Raw genomic sequence first — 24,928 nt, 5'->3', positions numbered from 1 at the left:
TAGATAGGTTTGTAGTAGTTTTTATTGATGACATTTTAGTTTATTCTCGGGATGAAACTGAGCATGCAGAACATTTGAAAATAGTGTTGCAAATTCTGCGTGAAAAGAAACTTTATGCTAAATTCAGTAAATGTGAATTTTGGCTTCGAGAGGTAGGTTTTCTCGGACATATTGTATCCGCAGAAGGCATCAGGGTAGATCCGAGTAAAATTTCAGCTATTGTCAATTGGAGTCCACCGAAGAATGTATCTGAAGTTAGAAGTTTCTTGGGTTTAGCTGGTTATTATCGGAGATTTGTATAAGGGTTTTCTATGATAGCTTCTCCAATGACCCGTTTATTACAGAAAGATGTTAAATTTGAATGGACAGAAAAATGCTAGCAAAGTTTCGACCGATTGAAGGAGTTGTTGACGAAAGCACCTGTGTTGGTACAGCCTGAATCGGGTGGCTTGAATTGATAAAGGATTATGATTTGGTTATTGATTACCATCCGGGTAAGGCTAACGTGGTAGCTGATGCTTTGAGCCGGAAATCTCTATTTGCTTTACGAGCTATGAATACCCGGTTGTCATTGTCTAATGATGGTTCAATCATAGCTGAATTGAGAGCTAAATTGACATTTCGTCAACAAATATGTGAAGCTCAGAGGAATGATGAGAAATTACAGGCTAAACGGGTGCATTGTGAGTCAGGTAATGATTCAGAATTTCAGATTGGAACTGATGGTTGTTTATTATTCAGAGGCAGAGTATGTGTACCGAAGAATTCAGAACTTGTACAGAAGATTTTACACGAAGCACACAGTGGTATTATGTCCGTACATCCGGGAGGTAATAAAATGTATAATGACTTGAAAAAGATGTATTGGTGGCCGGGTATGAAACGTGATATCTCTGAGTTTGTATCAAGATGTTTGGTATGTCAACAGGTTAAAGCTGAACATCAGGTACCTTCGGGGTTGCTTCAGCCAATTACTATACCAGAATGGAAATGGGAAAGAATTACTATGGATTTTGTGTCCGGATTACCATTGTTTCCGAAGAAGAAAGATGCCATTTGGGTGATCGTTGATCGATTAACAAAATCAGCACATTTTATCCCGGTACGTATGGATTATTCTCTAGATAAATTAGCTGAACTGTATATATCTGAGATTGTTAGACTACATGTAGTGCCTGTCTCCATTATATCAGATAGAGACCCCCGATTTACGTCTCGTTTCTGGAACAAATTGCAAGAAGCTTTGGGTACTCAGTTGCATTTCAGTACTGCATTTCATCCTCAGACAGATGGCCAATCTGAGCGTGTAATTCAGGTATTGGAAGATATGCTCCGATGTTGTGTATTAGAATTTCAAGGTAATTGGGAAAGGTATCTACCTTTAATTGAATTTGCTTATAATAACAGTTATCAGTCCAGTATTAAAATGGCTCCGTATGAAGCTTTATATGGTAGAAAATGTAGAACACCATTATATTGGACAGAGGTCAGTGAAAAGAAGATACACGGGGTTGATTTGATCCGAGAAACAGAAGAAAAAGTAAGGCTGATTCGAGATAGTTTAAAAGCAGCTTCCGATCGTCAGAAGTCATACGCCGATCTTAAACGAAGGGAGATTAAATTTCAGGTGGGTGATAAAGTATTCTTAAAAGGGTCTCCTTGGAAGAAAGTTCTCCGGTTCGGTCGAAAAGGTAAATTGAGTCCAAGATTTATCGGACCATATGAGATTATAGAAAGAATTGGACCAGTTGCTTACCGATTGGCTTTACCACCGGAACTCGACAAAATTCATAATGTATTTCATGTATCTATGCTACGACGGTATCGATCGGATCCTTCACATGTTATTACTCCAACAGAAGTAGAAATTCAGCCGGATATGACTTATAATGAAGAACCGGTTAAAGTATTAGCACGAGAAACAAAGGAGCTTAGAAACAAAAAGGTAAATCTGGTGAAAGTGCTATGGCAAAAACACGGGATTAAGGAAGCAACATGGGAACCGAAAGAGACAATGAGGAAGCAATACCCGAATCTCTTTACTGGTAAGATTTTCGAGGACGAAAATCTTAAAAAGGGGGGGAGAGTTGTAATGGCCCAAATTTGAGGTTATCGGAACAGTGGTTTCGGGACCACAAATCCGATGAGAAAAATTTTATTTTTCTTATATTTTTATGGTCTACAATTTCACAAAATGATTTTTTGAAAATTTCGTTCGAAAATTTCAACGTTTGGGCACTCAATTTAGTCAAAAGGACTAAATTGTAAAAAGTGCAAAAGTTGAGTTCTACATGTTAGAGGTGTCCAATTGTTATGAAACTTTAAATTGGAGGTCTTTATATGGTAATTATACCATTGGTAACTTGGTAGACAAAAATGGACATGAGATAAGTGAAATAGAAAATTTTTAAGTTAGGGGCAATTTGGTAATCTAGTAATTAAAATGAATTAAAAGGGAAAAAGATGGCAAAAATCATCATCTTCTTCCTATGAACGAAATCAGCAAGGGGGGAAGCCATAGTTAGGGTTTTCAAGCTTCCAAGCTCCATAGTAAGTGATCCCAAGTCCCGTTTTTAATGTTCTTTACGTTTTTGAGATCCCGGTAGCTTAATTTAGCTTATTTTAGCAATAATTTAACCTAGGGTTTATATTTGGAAAAATACCCATAGGTGAAAAGTGTTTATTTTGATGTTTTATGATAGAATATGAAGCTAGAAATTATGTTAAACAACTTTTGCTAAGCGATTTTAAGTGAAAACGAGTAAAACGACATAATCGGTAAAAATACCTAATGTTCATAAGTACATGTTAGAGTGGGAATTTGATGTTGCCATAGAAGGGAAAAATGTTCAGAATGTTATAAAACATAAGAATAAGAGATGAAGTTTAATTTCCGAGCCTTGGGGCAAAAATGTAATTATGTAAAAGTTTAGGGGCAAAATTGTAATTTTGAAAAAGTTAGAGTCGAGGGCTATTTTGATGAATGTGATTATTAAATAAGTTAAATTTACTATTTTAGATCAAGAAGTACGAAACTCGAGGTTAGACAAAGGGAAGAATAAAGTTGAAGACTAAGTTGGTGAATTTGGCTATAATTGGTACCGAGGTAAGTTTACGGTAAATAAATGCAATATTTCAATATTTATTATCAATGCTGTTATTTTTCAGCAACTATGAATTTATTTTATGAATTTATTTGATGATGATCTAAGCATGAAATGATAGAGAATTAAAATTAAAAAGTCCCGTTGATACATAAGGATGGTACTGGATACGAATGTCATGACATTTGGGTAAAGAGGTCCCATGTAAGACCATGTCTGGGACATGGCATTGGCACCGAGATGAGAGGTCCCATGTAAGACCATGTCTGGGACATGGCGTTGGCACCGAGATGAGAGGTCCCATGTAAGACCATGTCTGGGACATGGCATTGGCACCGAGATGAGGTCCCATGTAAGACCATGTCTGGGACATGGCGTTGGCACCGAGATGAGAGGTCCCCTATAAGACCATGTCTGGGACATGGCATGGGCACCAACATGAGAACATCCCATGTAAGACCATGTCTGGGACATGGCTTTGGCATGTTATTATCAGAAGAGACTCGAGTATCCTTATTATTCTAATGTAGCTCAACGGGCTTGTAAACGAATCATGTTCATGAAAGTTCAGTTTAAAGCATAAATGGCAAGCTCAGGTAAGTTGTAAGACTTAAGAACTTATTATACTATCAATTGATGTTCAACGATGCAGCAAGGATTGAGTAAGTTATGCACACAAGTATTCTAAGTAAACAAGTAAGAGAACTAGTATGAGATTAACTAAAGAGTAAACTAGAGATATAGACATTGAGTTTAATTATTTAAGTTAAATATTGTTATTTATTTGCTAGTAAACTTACTAAGCTTTATGCTTACTTCTTTTATTTCTCTTTCTCTTATAGTATTGCAAAGCTACTTCAAGGATCCTAAAGAAGTCGGAGATCGTCCACACTATCAACTACAACTGCTCGGTATTTTATATCGAAACACGTTTGAGTTATGGCATGTATAGGGATTTAGTTATTTTGTATGTTTGTAATGATGATTTTGCTAATGAGTGATGTGTAAGTATTTGATGATGTATGGTTATTAAAATGATTAAGGATGAAGGTGTTTGTTGTTATGAAAGATTAGGTGATAAATTATGCATGGAAATCATGAAAGGATAAAATTTTGCAAAGAAACAGAATTCAGGCAGCACAGTGACGTGAATTTGAAAAATCACCCAAGATAGTATAAAATGAATTAGAGGGTGAATGATATATGGAATTAAATCTTGTTGAGTCTATTTTCATGGAAAAATAACGGTGTAGAAAAAGGAAATTTATATTTTAAGATATGTGAATTTTAGTAAGATAGGGTCAGAACTGTTTTTGGAGTCCCCTGTTCTGAGTTTAGAAAATAATTACAAATTGTACAAAAATGGTTATGAGTTGAAATTTACATTCTTAGATTTCTTAATTAGTCTATTTTCTGTAGAAACAAGTAAGAACTTCACATGAAAATCCTATAGTGAGAAAACTTATTTTTAGTGACTAGAGGTCAGGGCAGTCAGGTGGTGAAACAGGGGAGACTTTAACTAATAAACTGTACTAATTTGCTGAACCAAAAATTCTAAAAATTTTATGGTGAGTACATATATGAGTCTAGTTTCAGGGAAAATTTACGGAATTAAATTTCGAGCTCTGTAGCTCAAGTTATAATTAATTTAGTAACTGCTGCGCGATTGGACAGATTTGCTGCGAATAATGAAATAAATTTTCAAACCTAGTTTTTATGCTCCGAATTGGTAAGATAAGCTAAGTAATGCCTCGTGCTCGACTCCGGAAACGGTCTCGGGTAAGGGGTGTTACACAAAATAAATAACACCCCAAAAAAAGAGATATATTAAACAGTCCAAATACTTGGCCCGAAACACCCATAATAAGCCCAATTACATGCTAGGCCTAGTACGGCCCAAGATGGCAAAACCCTAGCCCAATTCAACCCACAACCAAACAGCCCTAGTGCGCCGTACGTCCCCTCGTGCCTTTGCAGCGCACTCGACCCCCAAAGCACGACAAACACCACTGGCTTTGCACCAAAAGGGCCAAGGTTATTCTTCCAATGCCCGTTGACCTTGCCAAAGTCTGCAAACAAGAAACAAGGAAGACAGACACAGAAGTAAAAGAAAAAACAAACATAAACAGCATGTAAATCGGCTATAAAAGGCCGCATCAACCATGTATGTTTTTTACACACACATTTCGGAGAATCTAATACAAAAGAAAAAGATCAGTTCAAGGTTGATATTTTTAGTTTTTTTATTTTCACTAGTCTACTGTTTTTCTATATATATATATATATTTAGCATACGAAAGTAAATAAACAAAGAAAAAAAATTGACCTAGATTCGGGTCTTCGCTGCCGAGGACGGCCAAGGGAGCCACCTCCGATGATAGGTGGCCGGAAACCGAAATGTTTCTTGAGATTTGGGGCCTTTTGTTAATATTTTGGAGATTTTGGGGGTAGATTCGGGTTTAAGGGCTTTAAAGGAATCGGATCGGAAATTTTAGCCTTTTCCGGCGACCGCATGCGGCGGCACCGTCGCCGACGGTAGGTGGCCAACACGGTGGCCGGTGACCGGATCTGTGGCCAGACCAAGGCCGGATTGAGGGACTGGGGGAGAGAATTTTTGTTGAGACTTTCTTTTTTTGTGTGTAAAGGGTTAAAATGAATTTTTATTGGAATTTTGAGGCTTTTATAGGGTATCAAAACGGTACCGTTTTGATGTTGTCCCCAGATGCCTAAAACGGCACCGTTTTGTGCCAGTCGACCCGCGCGGTGACCCGACCCAGGGGAAGGATCCGCGTGTTTTCAATTAAGTGTTTTTGTCGTTTTCAATTGCACCACACAATTTGTTGCACTTTCAATTTGGCCCTTATCTGAACGCTGTCGTTTTGGAGGAAAGGAAAAATTATCCTTTCAGTCCCTCCATGCTACTCGCGTGTTCAGATTGGTCATTTTCTTTCTTTTTTGTTTGGATTTTGCCCCAAATCTTTGTCTTCGTCTCAAAATTAGTCCTTTTTATGTTATTTTGTTATTTTATTAATTAATTCAGTTATATTTTATTTATTTATTCCTCACTATTACGTTATTATATTATGCTATTATTTTTGTATTATTATCGTTATTATTGTTATTTTATTCATTCTAAGTTTAAATATCTTTTAATCTTGTATTATTATTATTATTATTATTATTATTATTATTATTATTATTATTGTTGTTGTTGTTGTTGTTGTTGTTGTTGTTGTTGTTGTTGTTGTTGTTGTTGTTGTTATTATCATTATTATTATTTACTCATTTATACCATTTAATTTTAGATTTAATCACATATATACATGCGTATCTTTGATTTATATATTTTTATACTTTGTAATTTATATATACATATATACATACATACATTTTTGTAATTTATACATATATATATACATAGATACGTACATATTTTTATAGCTTATATATGCACCCTTATATTTTTTATACATAGTTTATAATTTGTTTACATATCTATATATATCTATATACGTATTTCCTTTTTCACAAACACATTAATACATACTCATATACATATACTTTTTATACTTTATAATTTTAATATACATATGTATACATACCTATATATCTTTTTATGTTTTTCAATTTTATCCATTTTCTTTATTCAATTATGTATTTTACATTTTTATTGTTTTAAAGGAATGTTTTAATTTTATTTGCTTGTATACTTGTTATTTTGCATGATATTGATTTGTCCTTTTATTTATTTTATTTTGTCGCTATTACTCGCATTATTTATGCTCACGTTATCGTATTCATAATTGTCATTTATTAATGCGGCATTTATTCGTATATCAAATTTAGCATTTCATCAATTTTTACCCAAATTCATAAAAGAGAAAATTTTGAAAATAAAGGCAATACTCGTATTTGGGATCTTCGAGAGGATTGAGCTCTAACGTATTGGGTTTCAATTTCTTTCGTTGCATCTAAATAGTCGAAAATGCTCTTTAATCAAAAAAATGAATGAAAAGCTTATCATCGGGAATTCAATACGTTGTATTCTAACGCATTGGATATGACACGTTGTTTTCTCGAGATGAGGATTTTTCAAAAAAAAATAAATAAAGGCAATATTCGATGTTTAGAATTTTGAGAAATTGTGCCCTAATGTGTTGGGCTGCGATTCCTTCATCTGACTTAAACAATTGAATATCCTTTTAAATTTTATTACACGAGTTTTTTTGGACAAGCTCATTTTGAGGAGGTGAAATATCATGCCCTAACTTATTGGGTGTGACATTTTTTCTCTCCGAAATGAGAGGGTCGTAATGGATAATTTGACTTATATAAGTATTTATATACAAGGATCATATTTTTAAATTCTTTTCGAGTTTTTTAATTTTCGACACCAAGACATTAAGTAATCAACTAAGTATCAATTTTGGGCGCTACGAGGGTGCTAATCCCTCCTCGTACGTAACCAACTCCCAAACCCGTTTTCTAAATTTCGTAGACCAAAATCGTTGTTTTGATAAAATTAAATTGTTTATTAAAAACAACCATTTTCTAAGGTGACTCAATCACACCTCATCAAAAAGGATTGGTGGCGACTCTCATTTTTATTTTCATTTTTTAACATCCAAGTCAACCTCATTTTATCAAAAAAATGGTGTCAACAAAACATATTATCCTTGGCTAAGATTACTAAAAGTGTTTTTACATTAGTTTCGTATTACAATTTACAAACCAAGGCTAAGAAGTTGAGCTATGTGATAATTTGCCAGTGATTAGGCTGATGTAGGCTCCTTGGACATCTCTTTCTTGTTGGGCTTATTGAACTATTATCCTTTTTTTTTTGTTCATTGGACTGTTATTCACTTAATGGGTTATATATGATTATGCTTGCCGACTAAGGAAAAAAACATTTTCAATTTTTTTTAAAAAAAAGTGGTAAAGAAAATTTAAAATAGTGACCATCAAAGATGGAATTCTAAAAATAGTGGCTAATGGCTGAGGAAGGCAGCAGCATCAAGGCAAAGATCTAAACAACGATACGGATTTGGGATAATTATGGGAACAATAAAATCTATATGTTGGGACAGCGGTTTATAAATATTTTTAAAATTTAAAATAGAAAGATTAGCTTAGCTGTTTCGTATATTTTTGCTCTCTAAATACATGAATGAGGAGTGGTTATCAATATTTAAAAAAAAAAAAACCTGATTTTGGTTTGTAATTTAGAAGATGGGGGATGACAGCCACTTGCAATATAATACCATCATTAAAATAATAATTTCATTGAGTTGTCAAATGTTATATTCCTTACATTTCATGTAGTCTCTTGTGTGTTTTTGTTTTCCATTTTTCTCAATCACATAGAATATAATTTTATAAACACATCAAATCAAATTTGGGAAATGGTATTGTTTTAAAATTTATTATTACAACCCATTAATCACTTTTATAGTAGCAAATTACTTCGGTTGTTCTTGTGACTTTATAAAACAATATTATTCCATAAATAATAATTCATACCATTTTTAAAATAATATGATTTTCATAGTAATAAAGTTACATTATCCCGAATTGAAATTATTATTGAAATTGTCAAAAGAACACACCACAATAAATTGATTTCTTCCTCTTTAACATTCTTTTGTAACACAAATCCCTTAACAATAGCCGTTATAACACCACAGTAAATAGCAATAGTTCCTAATGCCCGATCACGAGTAAAATCCGGGATCCTGTTAACTTATAAACTTTGGGTTAGGGCCTAAGTCTTGCTTTTGACCCATCTCTTACATAGATTGTGGGGCATTTCCAGACTTGTTTGTTCTTTTTTAAGTTTGAAAGGTGAAAATGAGTTTAGGTCTGGATGCATGCAACCCTTTCCTAACGGGCACCTTTTGCTTTTACATGTATCAAAAGGTTAAGCCATTCTCTATTTAGAAAGTAGAATTATGGATGAATAAATTAATCAGAATCTTTTTGTGTTTTTGGATTATGATAGGAAGTCAACAAAACATAGGGGCACCATCCATACAATATACCAACCCAATACTCAGGACTCATAGTTGCACAATATGTTCAACATGAAAATTCGAATTATCTTTATTTGGTTGGGTACAATGAATGAAATCAGATTTGATTCTTTAAATGGATATAAATTAATACATATGAACCCAAACCATTTACGGTTTACTTTTGCAAGCATTCCATGCATGGTGTATAAAAATAATAATAATAAGCATTATCACTTGTTTCCTGCAATACATAAAAAATTAGCCTCAAGCGTTTTCTGTCATTTAGCGGTTTATCCTGTAGTTGATTCGCCACGTGATGAACGTGTATAAATAATTTTATAATCGTCAGAAGGTAAAATGTTGGTTTCCTTTTCAAAGGTTTCACACAGGGTAAAGTAACGAAACAAAAATCCCTCTTCATGCTTAACATGTTTTTTTAATAGATATGTGCGTTGAATTTCAACTTTTTCATTTTATTATAAATCTTATCATTTTGGTTTGGTGCCATTGATTATGACCCCAAAAAGCAAACACTTCGTGCATTTCATTTTTATATATAATTCAACTAAAATTTTCATTCATCATACGAGATGTCGGAAAGCATTGTTATACCATTTTTAACACATTTGGAAATATATTTAAATAATATGGTTTGTATGTTCTATAAATATAAGACTTGGATACATATATTTCCCAAAATTCAACTTATTCATTTTTATCAACAAACATTATTTTACCATAAAATAATATTAAAAGTTAATGTCAAAAATTATATGATCTCATTATAAGTTCTAATCATATATTTTTTTTTACACAATGCCTAAATAGGAGGATAATATACTTCAATGCACTTGGACTCATATCTTTTTACATTGACAAAAATACTAATGCCAATTGAATATTAGTTGACACCAAAATTTTGTTTTGCCAAATAGATAATTGCTTCCATTTAGGGGTTGATCTCATATGCTTTTGTAGTAGTGCATTTGTGGTTTTGTTGTACTAACCTTTAAATAAATTTTTTACTTTGGCTGAGAAAAAATAAATAAAAATGGTTGATGTACCAAATACCAAAACTCAAGCGGATTATTGGAACCCACCCACATTGTTTGAAAAGTCAAAAAGGGTGGGCACCGAAAGTAGAAAGTAAGATTGGTTGGCAAGTTGGGTTAAAAGTTGGCATGGGATAATTGCAATTTTGGTCCCTAATCGTATAGGGACATTGCAAGTTGATCCTTAAACCTCAACTATAAATAGGCCTAACCATTTCTTACTTTCTTCATCCCACACTTGCCATTCTCTACTTAAGGCAATTGTTCTCTCTCCCTATTTGTAAACTTTCACTTGTATTTTTGGAGTGAAATATATTTGGTAGTGCCCGAGGACGTAGGCAAAATTTGCTGAACCTCGTTAAAATTCTAGTGTTCTTTATTTTTGTTCTGCATATTTTGCAAGTGTCATTGTAGTGATTTATTGTGCTATTAAATTACGATAGAGGGATATTCTGGCTAGGAAAGATCTGGTATGTAAGCGATCCTCGTGATCCACCTCTCTTTCCTGGGAATTGAACTTAGTGTGATTTTTCAGTACAATAATTTTACTCTTTCACACGCTTCCGCGCAACAATTGGTACCAGAGCCAGGTTCGTACTTGGGGAATACGACCGTTTACGGTACTATTCACGTATACGGCACTATTCACGTATACAGTACTATTCACGTATACGGCACTATTCACGTATACGGGACTGTTCACGTATACAGTAGTTGGGACTGAGGAGAAAAATGGCAGCAGCATCGTCATCAGCAAGGACTACTGTGACAAATGCAAAATTTGAAGTAGAGAAATTTGACGGTACCAATAATTTTGGTATGTGGCAGTGTGAGATCCTGGATGTCTTATGTCAGCAAGAGCTGGATATAGCCCTTGAAGAAAAACCTGACAAGATGGATGACAAGGAGTGGGCCAAGATCAATAGACAGGCGTGTGGTACAATCCGCCTATGTTTGGCCAAAGAGCAGAAGTACTCCGTCATGAGGGAGACATCAGCGAAGAAGCTGTGGGATACATTGGAAGAAAAGTTTCTAACGAAAAGTCTTGAAAATAGGCTTTATATAAAAAGAAACTTTTTCGGTTCACGTATGCACCCGGTATGTCGATGAATGACCATGTGAACTCATTCAATAAAATTTTAGCAGACTTGCTAAATTTGGATGAGAAATTTGAAGATGAAGACAAGGCATTATTGTTGTTGAATTCCCTTCCTGATGAATATGATCATCTTACCACCACATTGCTTCATGGGAAAGATTCAATCACATTTGATGCAGTCTGTAGTGCGTTGTATAGATCTGAGACTCGAAAGAAAGATAAAAGAGATCACAGAGATACAACTGCAGAAGTCTTAACAGTAAGAGGTCGTTCACACAGCAGCAAACCTGGTAGAAGGGGTAAGTCCAAAGGGAGACCCGCCAAAGATGAATGTGCCTTTTGTCGTGAGAAAGGGCATTGGAAAAAGAATTGTCCTAAGTTACAAAAGGGCAAGTCTATTTCTAATGCATGTGTAGCGGAACATGATGAGGAGTCAGACTTTAGCTTGGTTGGCATGGCAATGGCATGTCAAACGGATGAGTGGATATTGGATTCGGGATGTACTTACCATATGTGTCCTAATAAGGACTGGTTTTCTAGTCTTGAAGAACTAGAAGGTGGAGTTGTTTTTATGGGCAATGATAGTGCCTGTAAGACAATGGGTGTAGGTACAATCAAATTGAAGAACCATGACGGCTCAATCCAAATTCTGACAGATGTTCGCTATGTACCCAGCTTGAAGAAAAATCTCATCTCATTAGGGGCCCTAGAATCTAAAGGGCTCACAATCACTTTGAGAGATGGATTACTAAAGGTAGTAGCTGGGGTATTGACGGTGATGAAAGGCACTAGAAGAAATAACTTGTACTATTTAAATGGAAGTACAGTTATTGGATCAACATCAACAGCTTCTGCGGAAGATGCAGATTCAGAGGCTACCAGGTTATGGCATAGGCGATTGGGACATGCTGGTGAAAAAGCTTTGCAGACTTTGGCGAAGCAAGGCTTGTTGAAAGGTGCAAATTCTTGCAAATTGGAATTCTGTGAACATTGTGTTCTGGGCAAGCAGACGAGGGTAAAATTTGGTTCAGCAATTCACAATACGAAAGGAATTCTGGACTATGTTCACAGTGATGTGTGGGGACCTACCAAAGTGGCTTCTTTGGGAGGTATGCACTATTTTGTCACTTTTCTTGATGATTATTCAAGAAAAGTATGGGTGTATCTAATGAAAAGAAAAAATGAAGTTTTGGATGCATTTCTGAAGTGGAAGAAGATGGTGGAGACTCAGACAGGTCGAAAGGTCAAACGACTTCGATCAGATAATGGTACTGAGTACAAAAATGATCCATTTCTACAAGTATGTCAAGATGAGGGCATTGTGCGACACTTCACTGTTCGAGATACACCACAGCAGAATGGGGTGGCAGAACGCATGAATCGGACTATACTGGAGAAAGTTCGATGTATGTTGTCCAATGCTGGATTGGGCAAGGAATTTTGGGCTGAGGCAGTTACATATGCGTGCCATCTAATTAACCGATTGCCATCAGCTGCAATAAATGGAAAAACTCCTATGGAGATGTGGACTGGTAAACCTGCTACTGATTATGATTCTTTACATGTTTTTGGTTCCACTGCATATTATCATGTAAAAGAATCTAAGTTAGACCCAAGAGCAAAGAAAGCATTATTCATGGGTATAACTGGTGGTGTAAAAGGATACCGTCTCTGGTGTCCTGATACAAGGAAGATTGTTTTCAGTAGAGATGTAACTTTTGATGAATCAACCATGATGAAGAACGAGGATTCACAAAAGGATGACAAAACCAGTAGTACTTTGCAGCAGGTGGAGTTTGAAAAGGTTAATGATGATCCAGCTAATATTGAAAGAACAAATGATGAAGAAGTTTCGACCCAAGAACTTCTACAGCAACAAGATTCAATTGCATATAGGAGGCCAAGAAGAGAGATTCGTAAGCCTGCTCGCTTTGACGATATGGTGGCCTATGCACTTCCAATTGCAGATGATGATGTTCCTTCCACTTACACAGAAGCAATAAGTAACTCTGATGGTGTAAAGTGGAAGCAAGCTATGAATGAAGAAATGCAGTCTCTTCATAAAAATAGGACTTGGGAGTTGGTGAGACTGCCCAAGGGAAAGAAGGCAATTGGATGCAAATGGGTATATGCAAAGAAGGAAGGATTTCCTGGTAAAAATGAAATTCGATACAAGGCTAGATTGGTAGCAAAGGGTTACGCTCAGAAAGAAGGAATAGACTACAATGAAGTGTTTTCTCCAGTTGTGAAGCATTCGTCTATTCGGATTTTGCTAGCCTTGGTTGCGCAATACGATCTTGAACTAGTTCAGCTTGATGTGAAGACAGCATTTTTACACGGTGATTTGGAAGAGGAAATCTATATGACTCAGCCTGATGGATTCAATGTTGCTGGAAAAGAAAATTGGGTTTGCAAACTGACAAAGTCGCTTTATGGATTGAAGCAATCTCCGAGGCAGTGGTACAAGCGATTTGATCAGTTCATGAAAGGGCAAAGGTACACAAGAAGTAAATTTGATCATTGCGTGTATTTTCAGAAGCTACAAGAAGGAACTTTCATATACTTGCTCTTATATGTTGATGATATGCTAATAGCATCTAAGAGCAAAGTTGAGATTGAAAGATTGAAGACTCAACTCAATCTCGAGTTTGAGATGAAAGATCTAGGAGAAGCTAAAAAGATTCTCGGCATGGAAATATGTAGAGATAGAGCTCATGGCAGAGTTAGCTTGTCTCAGAAGCAGTATTTGAAGAAAGTACTACAGCAGTTTGGCATGAACGAGCAGACCAAACCTGTAAGTACCCCGTTGGCTTCTCATTTCAAGCTTTCTGCACAACTATCTCCTTCGACGAATACGGAACGAGAATACATGTTGCAAGTTCCGTATTCTAATGCAGTGGGTAGCTTGATGTATGCAATGGTGTGTACAAGACCCGACATTTCACAGGCAGTTAGTATAGTGAGCAGGTATATGCATAATCCTGGAAAAGGACATTGGCAAGCTGTGAAATGGATTCTACGGTATATTCAGAAGACCGTGGATGTTGGATTACTGTTCAAGCAGGATAATACACTTGGTAAATGTGTTATTGGGTACGTTGATTCTGACTATGCCGGTGATTTGGACAAGCGAAGATCAACCACCGGTTATGTGTTTACACTTGCTGGAAGACCAATAAGTTGGAAGTCTACACTACAGTCTACAGTTGCATTGTCAACCACAGAAGCCGAGTACATGGCTGTAACAGAGACTGTAAAGGAGGCTATTTGGTTACAAGGTATGGCTAAAACCTTGGGGTTGGTTCAGGAGCATATTAACATGTATTGTGATAGTCAAAGTGCTATTCATTTAGCAAAGAATCAAGTCTATCATGCACGTACAAAACATATCGACGTACGATTCCATTTTGTGCGGGAAATTATTGAAGAGGGGAAAATTTGTCTTCAGAAGATCAAGACTGCAGATAATCCCGCAGATATGATGACCAAGGTGGTAACAGCAACCAAGTTCGTACATTGTTTGAACTTGATTAATATCCTGCAAGTTTAACAGTTGAAGAAGGCACTATCAAGTATTGTTGTCAAAGGCAGAAAGAATTGTGTGAAGATAAGATTATCCTAATCAAATCTTCAAGGTGGAGATTATTGGAACCCACCCACATTGTTTGAAAAGTCAAAAAGGGTGGGCACCGAAAGTAGAAAGTAAGATTGGTTGGCAAGTTGGGTTAAAAGTTGGCATGGGATAATTGCAATTTTGGTCCCTAATCGTATAGGGACATTGCAAGTTGATCCTTAAACCTCAACTATAAATAGGCCTAACCATTTCTTACTTTCTTCATCCCACACTTGCCATTCTCTACTTAAGGCAATTGTTCTCTCTCCCTATTTGTAAACTTTCACTTGTATTTTTGGAGTGAAATATATTTGGTAGTGCCCGAGGACGTGGGCAAAATTTGCTGAACCTCGTTAAAATTCTAGTGTTCTTTATTTTTGTTCTGCATATTTTGCAAGTGTCATTGTAGTGATTTATTGTGCTATTAAATTACGATAGAGGGATATTCTGGCTAGGAAAGATCTGGTATGTAAGCGATCCTCGTGATCCACCTCTCTTTCCTGGGAATTGAACTTAGTGTGATTTTTCAGTACAATAATTTTACTCTTTCACACGCTTCCGCGCAACACGGATTTCTTCCCTCAAAATTTGCAATGAATAAAAAAAAAAAGAATCTTTTCTGTGTTTACTTTACTTTATTAAAATACAAGCTAAACTTCATAGAACAGCACAAAGTAGAAGATCCTCAACAAGAAATGGATTTGTACAACATTATAGTAACATGTTTCTATATTCATGACATAAACAACATAAAATTCATACAAACTTTTCTTCTCTGGTGCCGGGTCTGAGACATGAATTAAAACTAATAAATACAATGTGCTATCTTCAACCAGGAACCTTACAATAAGGATTTGGATATCCATGCCTATATATAATTTGAACTTGTGGGAAACTATATATTGATGGTTTGGACCCTTTGTCCTTATCTATAACATCAAAATCTCTTGCATGGTTTTTCATCTTAAGTTTTCTTTTCCACTTCAAATGTGTAACATACCTATATCAAATAACTGTAAGAATATGTCTGATTGGAAAGCGAAAAAGAGAAAAGATAAAAAAAGAAAAAGCAATCTAATAATATGCTGTTCTTTAGCTCAATCATTAGGTTAAAAATGTTTCCTCTCTCTCCTTTTTCCTTCTTACCTGTAACCATTTCCTCCCCAAACAACCACATGCATACCAAATGCAGAAATTGCAATATCCGCTTTACTGATACTCAGCGTTGATATGCAATCAAACCAATACTAAATCTTTCTTAGCTAGCAATCTTAAATAAATATTAAACATAGCACAAGTAAAATAATTAGCTATGAATGGAAGTTTAGTTAATCTCAGCAAAGAAAACTATCAGTAAGGGTTAAGCTGAACAATGAATAGAAAGAAACTTGCATAAATTAATGTGAAGGATATAACATATGTATTTGTAAAGAGAGTAATGATGACGTGATATTAGAATCATGGTTTAACAATTTGATTTCACGCCAAGTATCCTAGTAGCTGTGGTAGGAAGGTGGACCAACTATGACCCAGTACGGAATATCCCTAAGGGTGGATGGGGGAATCTAAATGATGGGGAAATATATAACAGGACCATCATGAGATTGAGTGGAAGACAGTATCTATTTAATTAAATGTGAAGCATTTATCTCATCAGATAAAAAATGAAAGGTCGTTAAACATATAACAATGTGTGCTATACATTCCATATATAACACATCTTTTAGGGTGGGGGGGGGGGGGGGACAGAAGGATCTGCATTTGATGCACTTAGTGTAAAATTAGTGAACCATTTGATGCACTATCTGCATTTGTCCTACATGAGATTCACTATAACTCTTGGCACACCTAACGTTTCTAACAGTAGTAGTTTTTTACTATTATTAGATATGAAAAAAATGGAATTTAACATATACATACATATATATATGGAACTCCATTTAAATAACTTGAAATCTTGAATATTCTGTCAACCAACTACACAACTTGTGAAGATAATGCAATTTCTTTAAATACAAGCAGTTAATATAATCAGCTAGTTTCCTATCCAAATTTTGTTCTCATTTTTTGGTTGATTTTCATTTTATTGACCTTAAGAAGCTTGCGATATATATAAACTTTCTCATATAATTACTTGTATATAAAATGAATGATAATTATTATAACTTCTTGACCAACATTTCCACTTGTCATTAACTATGAATAGAATTTGTCTACAATATTCACTGCATAATTTCCTTGGAATACATATATATAGAAGCTGGTAAATATTGATTCTCTAGAGAAACAAAACAGCTCTACCTAGTAAATCAAATCTCGATCCTAACATAAACATATTATGTTGTAATTAATCAACTTGATTGGGATTATATTCCAGCATAAAAAAAGTGGATTAACTATGAAATTAAATATTCCGTTTGTCATTAACTTGCAATGCATGGAAGACAATTAATGTGTGCCTAGTTATCATCACTTCATTTATCTGAAAAAGAAAGAAGAGGATATATGTGATAATAAAAGAACCAGATTTAAATCCACTCCTCTGGCAGTGTGATGACAGGAAAAATAAATGTGAAATACAAATGTAGACCAAGACCATTATCATTTATGGAGATGTTGAGAGATGACCTAATAATAATATTAAGCAAAAAAAAACCTCGCAGAAGATGGGAATGTGTCAGATGTACATATCATAATGGGTCATACTAAGTAGAGAAGAAAGATCAACCTTACTCAAATCATAATCTAAACGTGGGAGCTTTGATGGGAAAAACTCCATTAAAGACGAAGATATGGTTTAATAGCTAGGAAGTTTGAGACAAGGATGAAATTACTTTATTTAGTTTCTGCTCCAGATAAGGTACATGAACGCCTCTCAGATCGCTAACCTGTAACATCCAAATAAAGAAATATGCATTCGGAAAATTAGCAGCCTGTATAACCATGCAAAACCCCTAATTTAATTAACCTAGTAATCAGTCAGTATACCTCAGTTTGAATGGTGTGGATCAGTCCTCCTCCAATTCTGGTAGTGATACAGTTAACAACATCAAGTCCTTCCTCAAGCAGCAATTGTAGCACCCTTGAGAGGGTCAAAGCTTTAGGTCCAACACTGGTGCTGATCACAACTTCAACACCGTCCAAAGATTGGCGAACTACAGCACTGCTTGGGAAGGCCTCGTTAGAGGTCATCCCTTGCTCAAAACCACTCCAATTATCCGATGCCTTCTTTAACTCATCTCTCTTGGCATTCAGTCCATCGATCCTCTTCTGCAGGTCCTTTACATAACTCACTGCTCCATTCATATGATCTGATATTGCACGCTTTCCCTGAAAACCCCATGAAATGTAACCCTAACTCATAATTATATATATGCCAAACCCAGACAGCAGTTTCTTCAATTGCAGAAGAAGCAGATACAGCAGTGCTGCTGATGTAAAAAAAAAACAGATATGAGGGGGGTATCAATTGATTGGAATACAAGCTGTTTTCGTACCTTGATGTACTCAAGAGGGAGAAGAGTTCGAAGAGAAGCATAAAGGGTGGACATTTCTTGCCTTCTTTGCCTCTCAATATCCCTATGCATAGACTTTTTCTTATCATCAGCGTTACTATTTTCTCTCTTCTCAGTTGACAATAATTTTCGTTGGCGGCCTCTACTGCTGCTGCCACCCATGGGAACATAATCCAAAATCTCATCTTGTGGGATCGTGTTTTGAGGGTCGGAACCGGAAGAAAAGTGGAAGAACATCTCATCCATAATGGTTGAGTGTGAAGGGAAATTATGAAATTTAGTGGGAAGCGAGGGAGGGAGAGTATTCTATGCTGATTAACTTTGCCCGGAATGGGAGGCAGGGTTTTCTGTAAATAAGAGTGCAGGCAAAAGCAATGGAAGGGATATGTTTGTTAGGGTGTGAGATCTTAGATGGGGCCGAAGATGTCCAGATTCCCTATAATCCTTAATCGGCTATAATATAAGATCATGAGAGATATGAACTGATATCTCTAGCCATAGTATGTAGACTCTCTTTTCAACACCGTATTTTATGTTCTACACCTAACCCCATTTTTTTTCCTTTTTAATTTTTTATATAATATATAACCACAAAATATGTTAATGGATTTAATATCATCTCTTATGGATGTGTGTATCTTCACTTTTAACGTCTCAACTTTTTATAAAATAAGAAGGTATTTTTGTCTTTTAATAATTTAAACTTAACACCTCATTTTTATTATCACAACCAAAACTTCTTCTATATCAGTTTTTTAATAAATATAATTTATTTTTATGCAATTTGTATTGTAATATATATAGGATTAGATAAAGGATGATATCAAAAGACCCATCATTTTGTTTTAAAATTAGACGTCTTTAACATCCAACTATAGCACTGGAGTAGTAGTTTTAGAAAAACGTACTTATATATCAGTAGCCAAATCATTCAAAAATTTATTTTGTACTCCAACTTTATAAGTTCAATCACACTTAAATATATTTATGTTTATAAATAATTCTAAATATAGCCTTCAAAAATCATTTTATAAGCCTTCCATTATTTCCATTAAAATAACAGGAAGGGTCCTAAATCTTGATAGTGATATTTCTTAATTCTAAATATATAAAATGGGTTATATCATAATATCATCCAAAAAGATGAAAAGATTTTATGAATAATAAAGATTCAATGTTTGAATGAGTTTTGACTTTTGCTAGCTAGTTGGACCGTATAATGTGAGATTATCATTAATTTATTCCAGTACACTTCTCATTTCTGGTTTTTGATTTAAGGGCAGTGTAGGTTTTTTTTTTAATTTATTTTTTAGAGGCGACTACTATTAATTTTTTAAAAAGTATAATGATAAATTTAGCATTTAACTTGACTTTTATTTCATTTTAATTAAATTTGATTATCTTTTAAAAAGAATCAAACCGTTTTTTTAATAGAAATGTTGATATGTTCAATGATGTTGGTGTGTAAATTCACATATGTTTTATATTAATATGACACTATTTGTTTTATATTCTACATCAATAAATAATTTAATAATTATAAAAATATTCAATAAAAATTTTAAAAAATATATTAAAAATTTTAAAAATCAATATGAAGTATAAGTGGATTGCCATACAGGCCACTGTACTTAAAAATATAATATTTTAATTAGCATTTCTCTTTATAATCAAATTCGACTCTTTTAAAAAAGTTGAGGGTTAAATTTAACTAAAAAAAGGACTAATTTGATAAAAAATGTAAATGTTAAATATACTTTCTAAAATTATTTTGAAGTAGTATATAAGTCATGTCATAATTCTAGCTTTGACAATTTTCTAATCCCTTAACCTATGTTTGGACAAATATTATTAAGGGAAAAGAAAAGAAAAGAAAAGAATGGAAGGTTAAAGAAAAATATTAATATTATTGGTTGAATAGTTAAAATTAATAAAGGAAAAAAGGCATAATGAATATTAATATTTCTTGTTTGGATAAACGGTGGAAAGAAAAGGAAATAGTTTAATTTAAATAAATTTTAAATTTTATCATTTTTATAAATAATAGATAATAATAAAAAATTAAATTATAAATTATAAATTATAAGAAAATACTAATATTCTTCATAGAACCATAACTAAAACATTAATCAATAAATTTTTTTAAAATTTAAAAAATTATACACCAAAGTAGGTAGTTTATTTTAATAGATAAAATTAAAGAAAACTCACTAAAATAAGACAACTAAACCTCTTGAGTACAACCATGATTAACAAATGAATTTTAAAAAGGGTGAATACTCGATTTATATATTACGACTTAAATAAAATTAATAAAAATTCAATTACTTTAAAATAAAATTATAATTAAACTGTATTTAAGTTGAAGTAAAATTAAATATAATTATATGTCGATCTTGACATAAACTTATCAAATTAAAATTACTTGAAAAAGTTGAATTTGCTTAATTAATTGATACATAGTGGTATCTCCAACGAAGATTGAAGTCTTTCAAGAATCGATCCCTTGTAAAGCATTGCTTGCTCAAGTCTACAGTCCATAATGAGCTGCCTCATAATATTGCTACTATCTTCAATCTCAAAGCTAAGTGGAGTGAAATATATTTATTAAAATTTTATCTCAAATTTAAAAATTGTTTTTGATTTAAATATTAAAAGTATGATCAATTTGGTTTAAAGTTTATTATAAACATTTTTTATTAATTTATAAAAATATTTAAATAAAAAAACTTTTCTTTTGGAATTTCTTGAAAGCGTTCTTTGCTGTATTGTATCTCTGTGGCTTGAATTATCGCAGTGATGGGATTTGAAGGGTTTTTTATTTCCAAAAATGGTTTTCATTGTTAAGAGTACAAGCAGCACTTAAATTTATGTCACAAATCAATCAACTTTTCTCAAAAAAAATGCATCTAGCTAAAATTTTAAACATAAAAAATATTTCAATTAAATCTTTTCTGGTGAATTACAAGAGGAGGACAAAACTCTAACAATAGCGCAATTAGCGTAATTTAAACCCAAACCATACTTGGGACGGTGAACACCCTACCTATCAAACCAACACACAATTCCATTAATTAAATTATTTTACTAATATTTTCGTTGTTAATAGTTATTGTACTAAAGTCAATTGTCATGATGCTTATGTGGCATTGTAGAACTAATAAAAATAAAAATTGAAAAAAATTACAAATCCAAATACAAAATGACACTGAACAAAAGATGTCTAAGTTATGTAAATTTAATTTTTTATTTGTTTAAGTTCATTGTAGATGTAGTTTTGTAAGTTATGAAATACTTTTAAAAGTTTTGACCGGATTTCAGCCATAAAAACCCTTAGGCAGCACGAACTGTGAAGGCTTCCTGGGTTGGTCATTGAATCGGAATAGAGGCTTTTCAACGAGGAGTGCTTACGAAGCAGTGGCTAATTTGCGAACTGATATGACAGGTAAATTATGGAAGGTTGTTTGGCAGTATCGGGGACCTTAAAAAGTGAGTTTTCTTATGGCTCGTCTATTGTAACAGTTTATTAACGAATGTCGAAGGGTGGAGGAGGCATCTTACAGGGGACCAACAATGCCCACTATGTGGCTCGACCGTTGAGGAATCGACCATGTCCTCCGTCGATGCTTCAGGGTGATCAGTGTCTAGTCTAGGCTGGTCAAACAGGATAAATTAACGGAGCTTCTAAGTCTCGACACAAAAAATTGGGTACTTGCGAACCTTCAGCATCCGACATACTTTGCACATGATAGCTCTGATTGGGATGTGAATTTTGGATTGATCTCCTGGTGCCTCTAGAACAGGAAAAACGAATTTATATTCGAACTGGAGACAATGGAGTGGGATGATGTATGGCGGATTACCCATAATTGGTTCAATGCGTGTAGGCTGATGCACTCGACTGAATTTGCAAAGGAGTGGTAATGGCTCGAAAGAGCTTTGGGCTATCCGTTGGTACCCGCCACCGAAGGAATGAGTGGAAACAGAGAGGACATCGATAGGTGGCCTCTTGCGAGACCATAATGGAAATTGGCTTACTAGATTTATAAGGAGCATTGACAACACCTCTGTTATGGAAGCTAAGCTTTGGGGCATATACGATGGCATGTGTATGGCTTGATTGCAAGGTCATTTAAGGGTAATCGTGGAGTGGCGAATCGTTTGGTTAAATTGGTAATGAGGCGAGAATTGAGGCTGCAAATGCTGCAACATCCATCGGAGGAACTGCTACCTGTGAGGGAAGAGGATGGAGCCGAACATGCTATAGTTCGAGCAATGATGTAGTTATTCCTAATTGTTCAATTTTTGCTTTCTTACCATTTTTTTTTAAATTTTAATAAATGTATAAAAATATTAAAAGTTTGTAAATCATTATAAGAATCATAATAAAGAGAAATTGTGTGTGTTTGATATATTTTTGTAATCCAAAAATAACAAACAAATTATAGGATTGCAATTAAGAATAGGCTAGATTTCACACACGCTAATAAAATTTAGGGAAAACTACATTAGTAGTCACCTAATTATTAGTAATTCTTTTTGTCACCCAATTATAAAAAAGTTATAAAATGGTTACTCAATTATTAATAAATTTCTTTTATGGTCACTTAACTATTTAATTTTGTCTTTTTTGTCACAAGTTGGCTAACGGTAGCAACTTTCTAACCCTCAACATTTACACATTTTGTAATTTGAGTGACCAAATTTTCGGGGCGTTACAAGTCTACCAAACTAAAAAAAAATCATCCTCAAAATTTCACTTGATTTTTTCAAAGCCTTTAATAAAAATAAATGTAAAAAATAAAAAAAATTTAATGATTTGTTTCATATCATCTGGGAAAAAAATTTGAGAGGTGAAAACATTTTGAAATTTTTTATGAAATTTCCAAATTCTAAATTTAGAATCACCGTTTAAATTCCTAATTGACATGTACAAAAGACTTGCTAACCATTTGTACTCTGTTTAGACCTAAAATCAACTAAATTTGTAGCTTTGAAGCAAGAAATGTAACATCCTAAACCTAACCCAGAAATTCGATTGAATTCGAAGTGTTACATTGATCGCCGAAACAACTTGTTTGATATTAGACATTAATTTTAATCATCTAAAGGACTTTATAAATATACTCGCAAAAAATTTTAAAAATAAAAAAAAATAAAATTATTTAATAAAACTCAATCAAATAATAAATAAGTTATAAAATATAGTCAAATTAAACAAATCCACCGAATAACAAATATTAAGTACATACAAAATTCTATACTATTCTAAATTTTTTTTCCCTAAACTCATAATCATATTAAAATTGTAATTGTAATTATGAACAATGAAAATATTCATCTAAATGAACAACAATTGAAAAAAAAGGGTTAATTACAAGTTTAATCTCCCATTAAAATAAAATTAAAAAATTAAAATAAATCCAAAATCCAAAAAAATATTAAAAATCTAAAATTTATGTTTCCATTTCTGAAACAAATCATTTTACCAATATTATATAATCAAAATGAGCATTGAAGACAATATATGGGAGATGTATTGAACCAAATAGTTGGAGGGGGATATTATTATAAAATTCAGTGTTGGTAACTTTCAAGATAGCGTCGCCGACATCACATGAATAATATACAATTGAGCTTAGTCTTTGTTTGCATTTTTAAAATACAAAAGTTAAAAAGGACAATTATTCTTACTTTAGTTTATTATCTTAGTCTTTGTTTACATTTAAAAAGAGAATCATTCTTACTTTACCTTTAATTATTATCATTTCTCTTCTTTTTCCCCTTTCAAGTTAGAGGTAATTTCTTAATCAACGAAAAGTTTTGTTTAAAATAGATTCTTATTCTTCGTCTTGATACTAAAATAAATAAATAAAAATCATGTTATAATGTTGTCATCGTTTAATTATATTTAAAAAAACAAAAATAAAAAATAATACAAGAACACAACACTATAATTATCTTGCATATATCACTTGGTCCAAATAATGAATGAATATTTTAATTTATTATTTGGGTTCTTTTTCCTTAAAGTCTTATTTGATTATTTAATGTACACTTAATTATTACATAAATATAAAAATGTTTATTATAGCGTAAATAATTAGTACAAATTTAATTTAAAAGTTGAACGATGAGTAAAACCTAATAAATAAAAAATATAATGTCAAATTTAGTCTTTAACATTTATGTCAAATATTTGTACTAAAGTGTAAATATTTCAAAATCAGTTTAAGTTTTCTATAAACTTTGTTTAAGTGTGAATGAATCTGATATGAGGAGTGTTAGTACAACATGTTGCGTACTAAATATGTGTTATTCGATAAAGTATACACACTTACCATGTTGACAATTTGTGTTGATTGATAGGTAAACTATGTTTGCATATTGAATTATCACATAATTATCATGTGAGGTAAGTTAATTATTGAATTTGTATGAACTTACTAAGTGTAACACCCTTAACCCTTATCCTTCGCCGAAACAAGGTTAAGGAGCATTACCGGAGTTTATAGAATAAATACAATTAATTCA

The 24,928-nt window shown here is 33.4% G+C and overlaps 1 protein-coding gene across 1 annotated transcript; it reads right to left on the bottom strand.

Annotated features, from left to right (window-relative positions):
- Positions 1–15,479: 15,479 nt before the first annotated feature.
- LOC107890830 (transcription factor bHLH126) lies at positions 15,480–18,929 on the bottom strand. Its single transcript, XM_041101086.1, has 4 exons — positions 18,377–18,929; positions 17,868–18,209; positions 17,714–17,767; positions 15,480–15,879 (listed from the first exon to the last, which is right to left on the bottom strand). The coding sequence occupies exons 1-4, from the start codon at positions 18,638–18,640 to the stop codon at positions 15,844–15,846; spliced, it is 696 nt and encodes a 231-aa protein (XP_040957020.1). The 5' UTR covers positions 18,641–18,929; the 3' UTR covers positions 15,480–15,843.
- Positions 18,930–24,928: the final 5,999 nt, after the last annotated feature.

Source organism: Gossypium hirsutum, chromosome D09 (assembly GCF_007990345.1).
Source record: "Gossypium hirsutum isolate 1008001.06 chromosome D09, Gossypium_hirsutum_v2.1, whole genome shotgun sequence".
Taxonomy (NCBI): domain Eukaryota; kingdom Viridiplantae; phylum Streptophyta; class Magnoliopsida; order Malvales; family Malvaceae; genus Gossypium; species Gossypium hirsutum.
The sequence above is the reverse complement of the archived record's forward strand: the minus strand, read 5'-3'. Positions and strand labels throughout refer to the sequence as shown.

What these genes read in the sequence shown, in the direction of transcription:
- LOC107890830 (XM_041101086.1), bottom strand. Translation starts at nt 18,640, where the DNA reads ATGGATGAGATGTTCTTCCACTTTTCTTCCGGTTCCGACCCTCAAAAC. An exon ending in TCCCTCTTGAGTACATCAAG is followed by an intron (nt 18,210 to 18,376) that starts GTACGAAAACAG and finishes TGGGGTTTTCAG; the next exon opens with GGAAAGCGTGCAATATCAGA. An exon ending in TGGAGCAGAAACTAAATAAA is followed by an intron (nt 15,880 to 17,713) that starts GTAATTTCATCC and finishes TATTTGATATAG; the next exon opens with GTATGTTACACATTTGAAGT.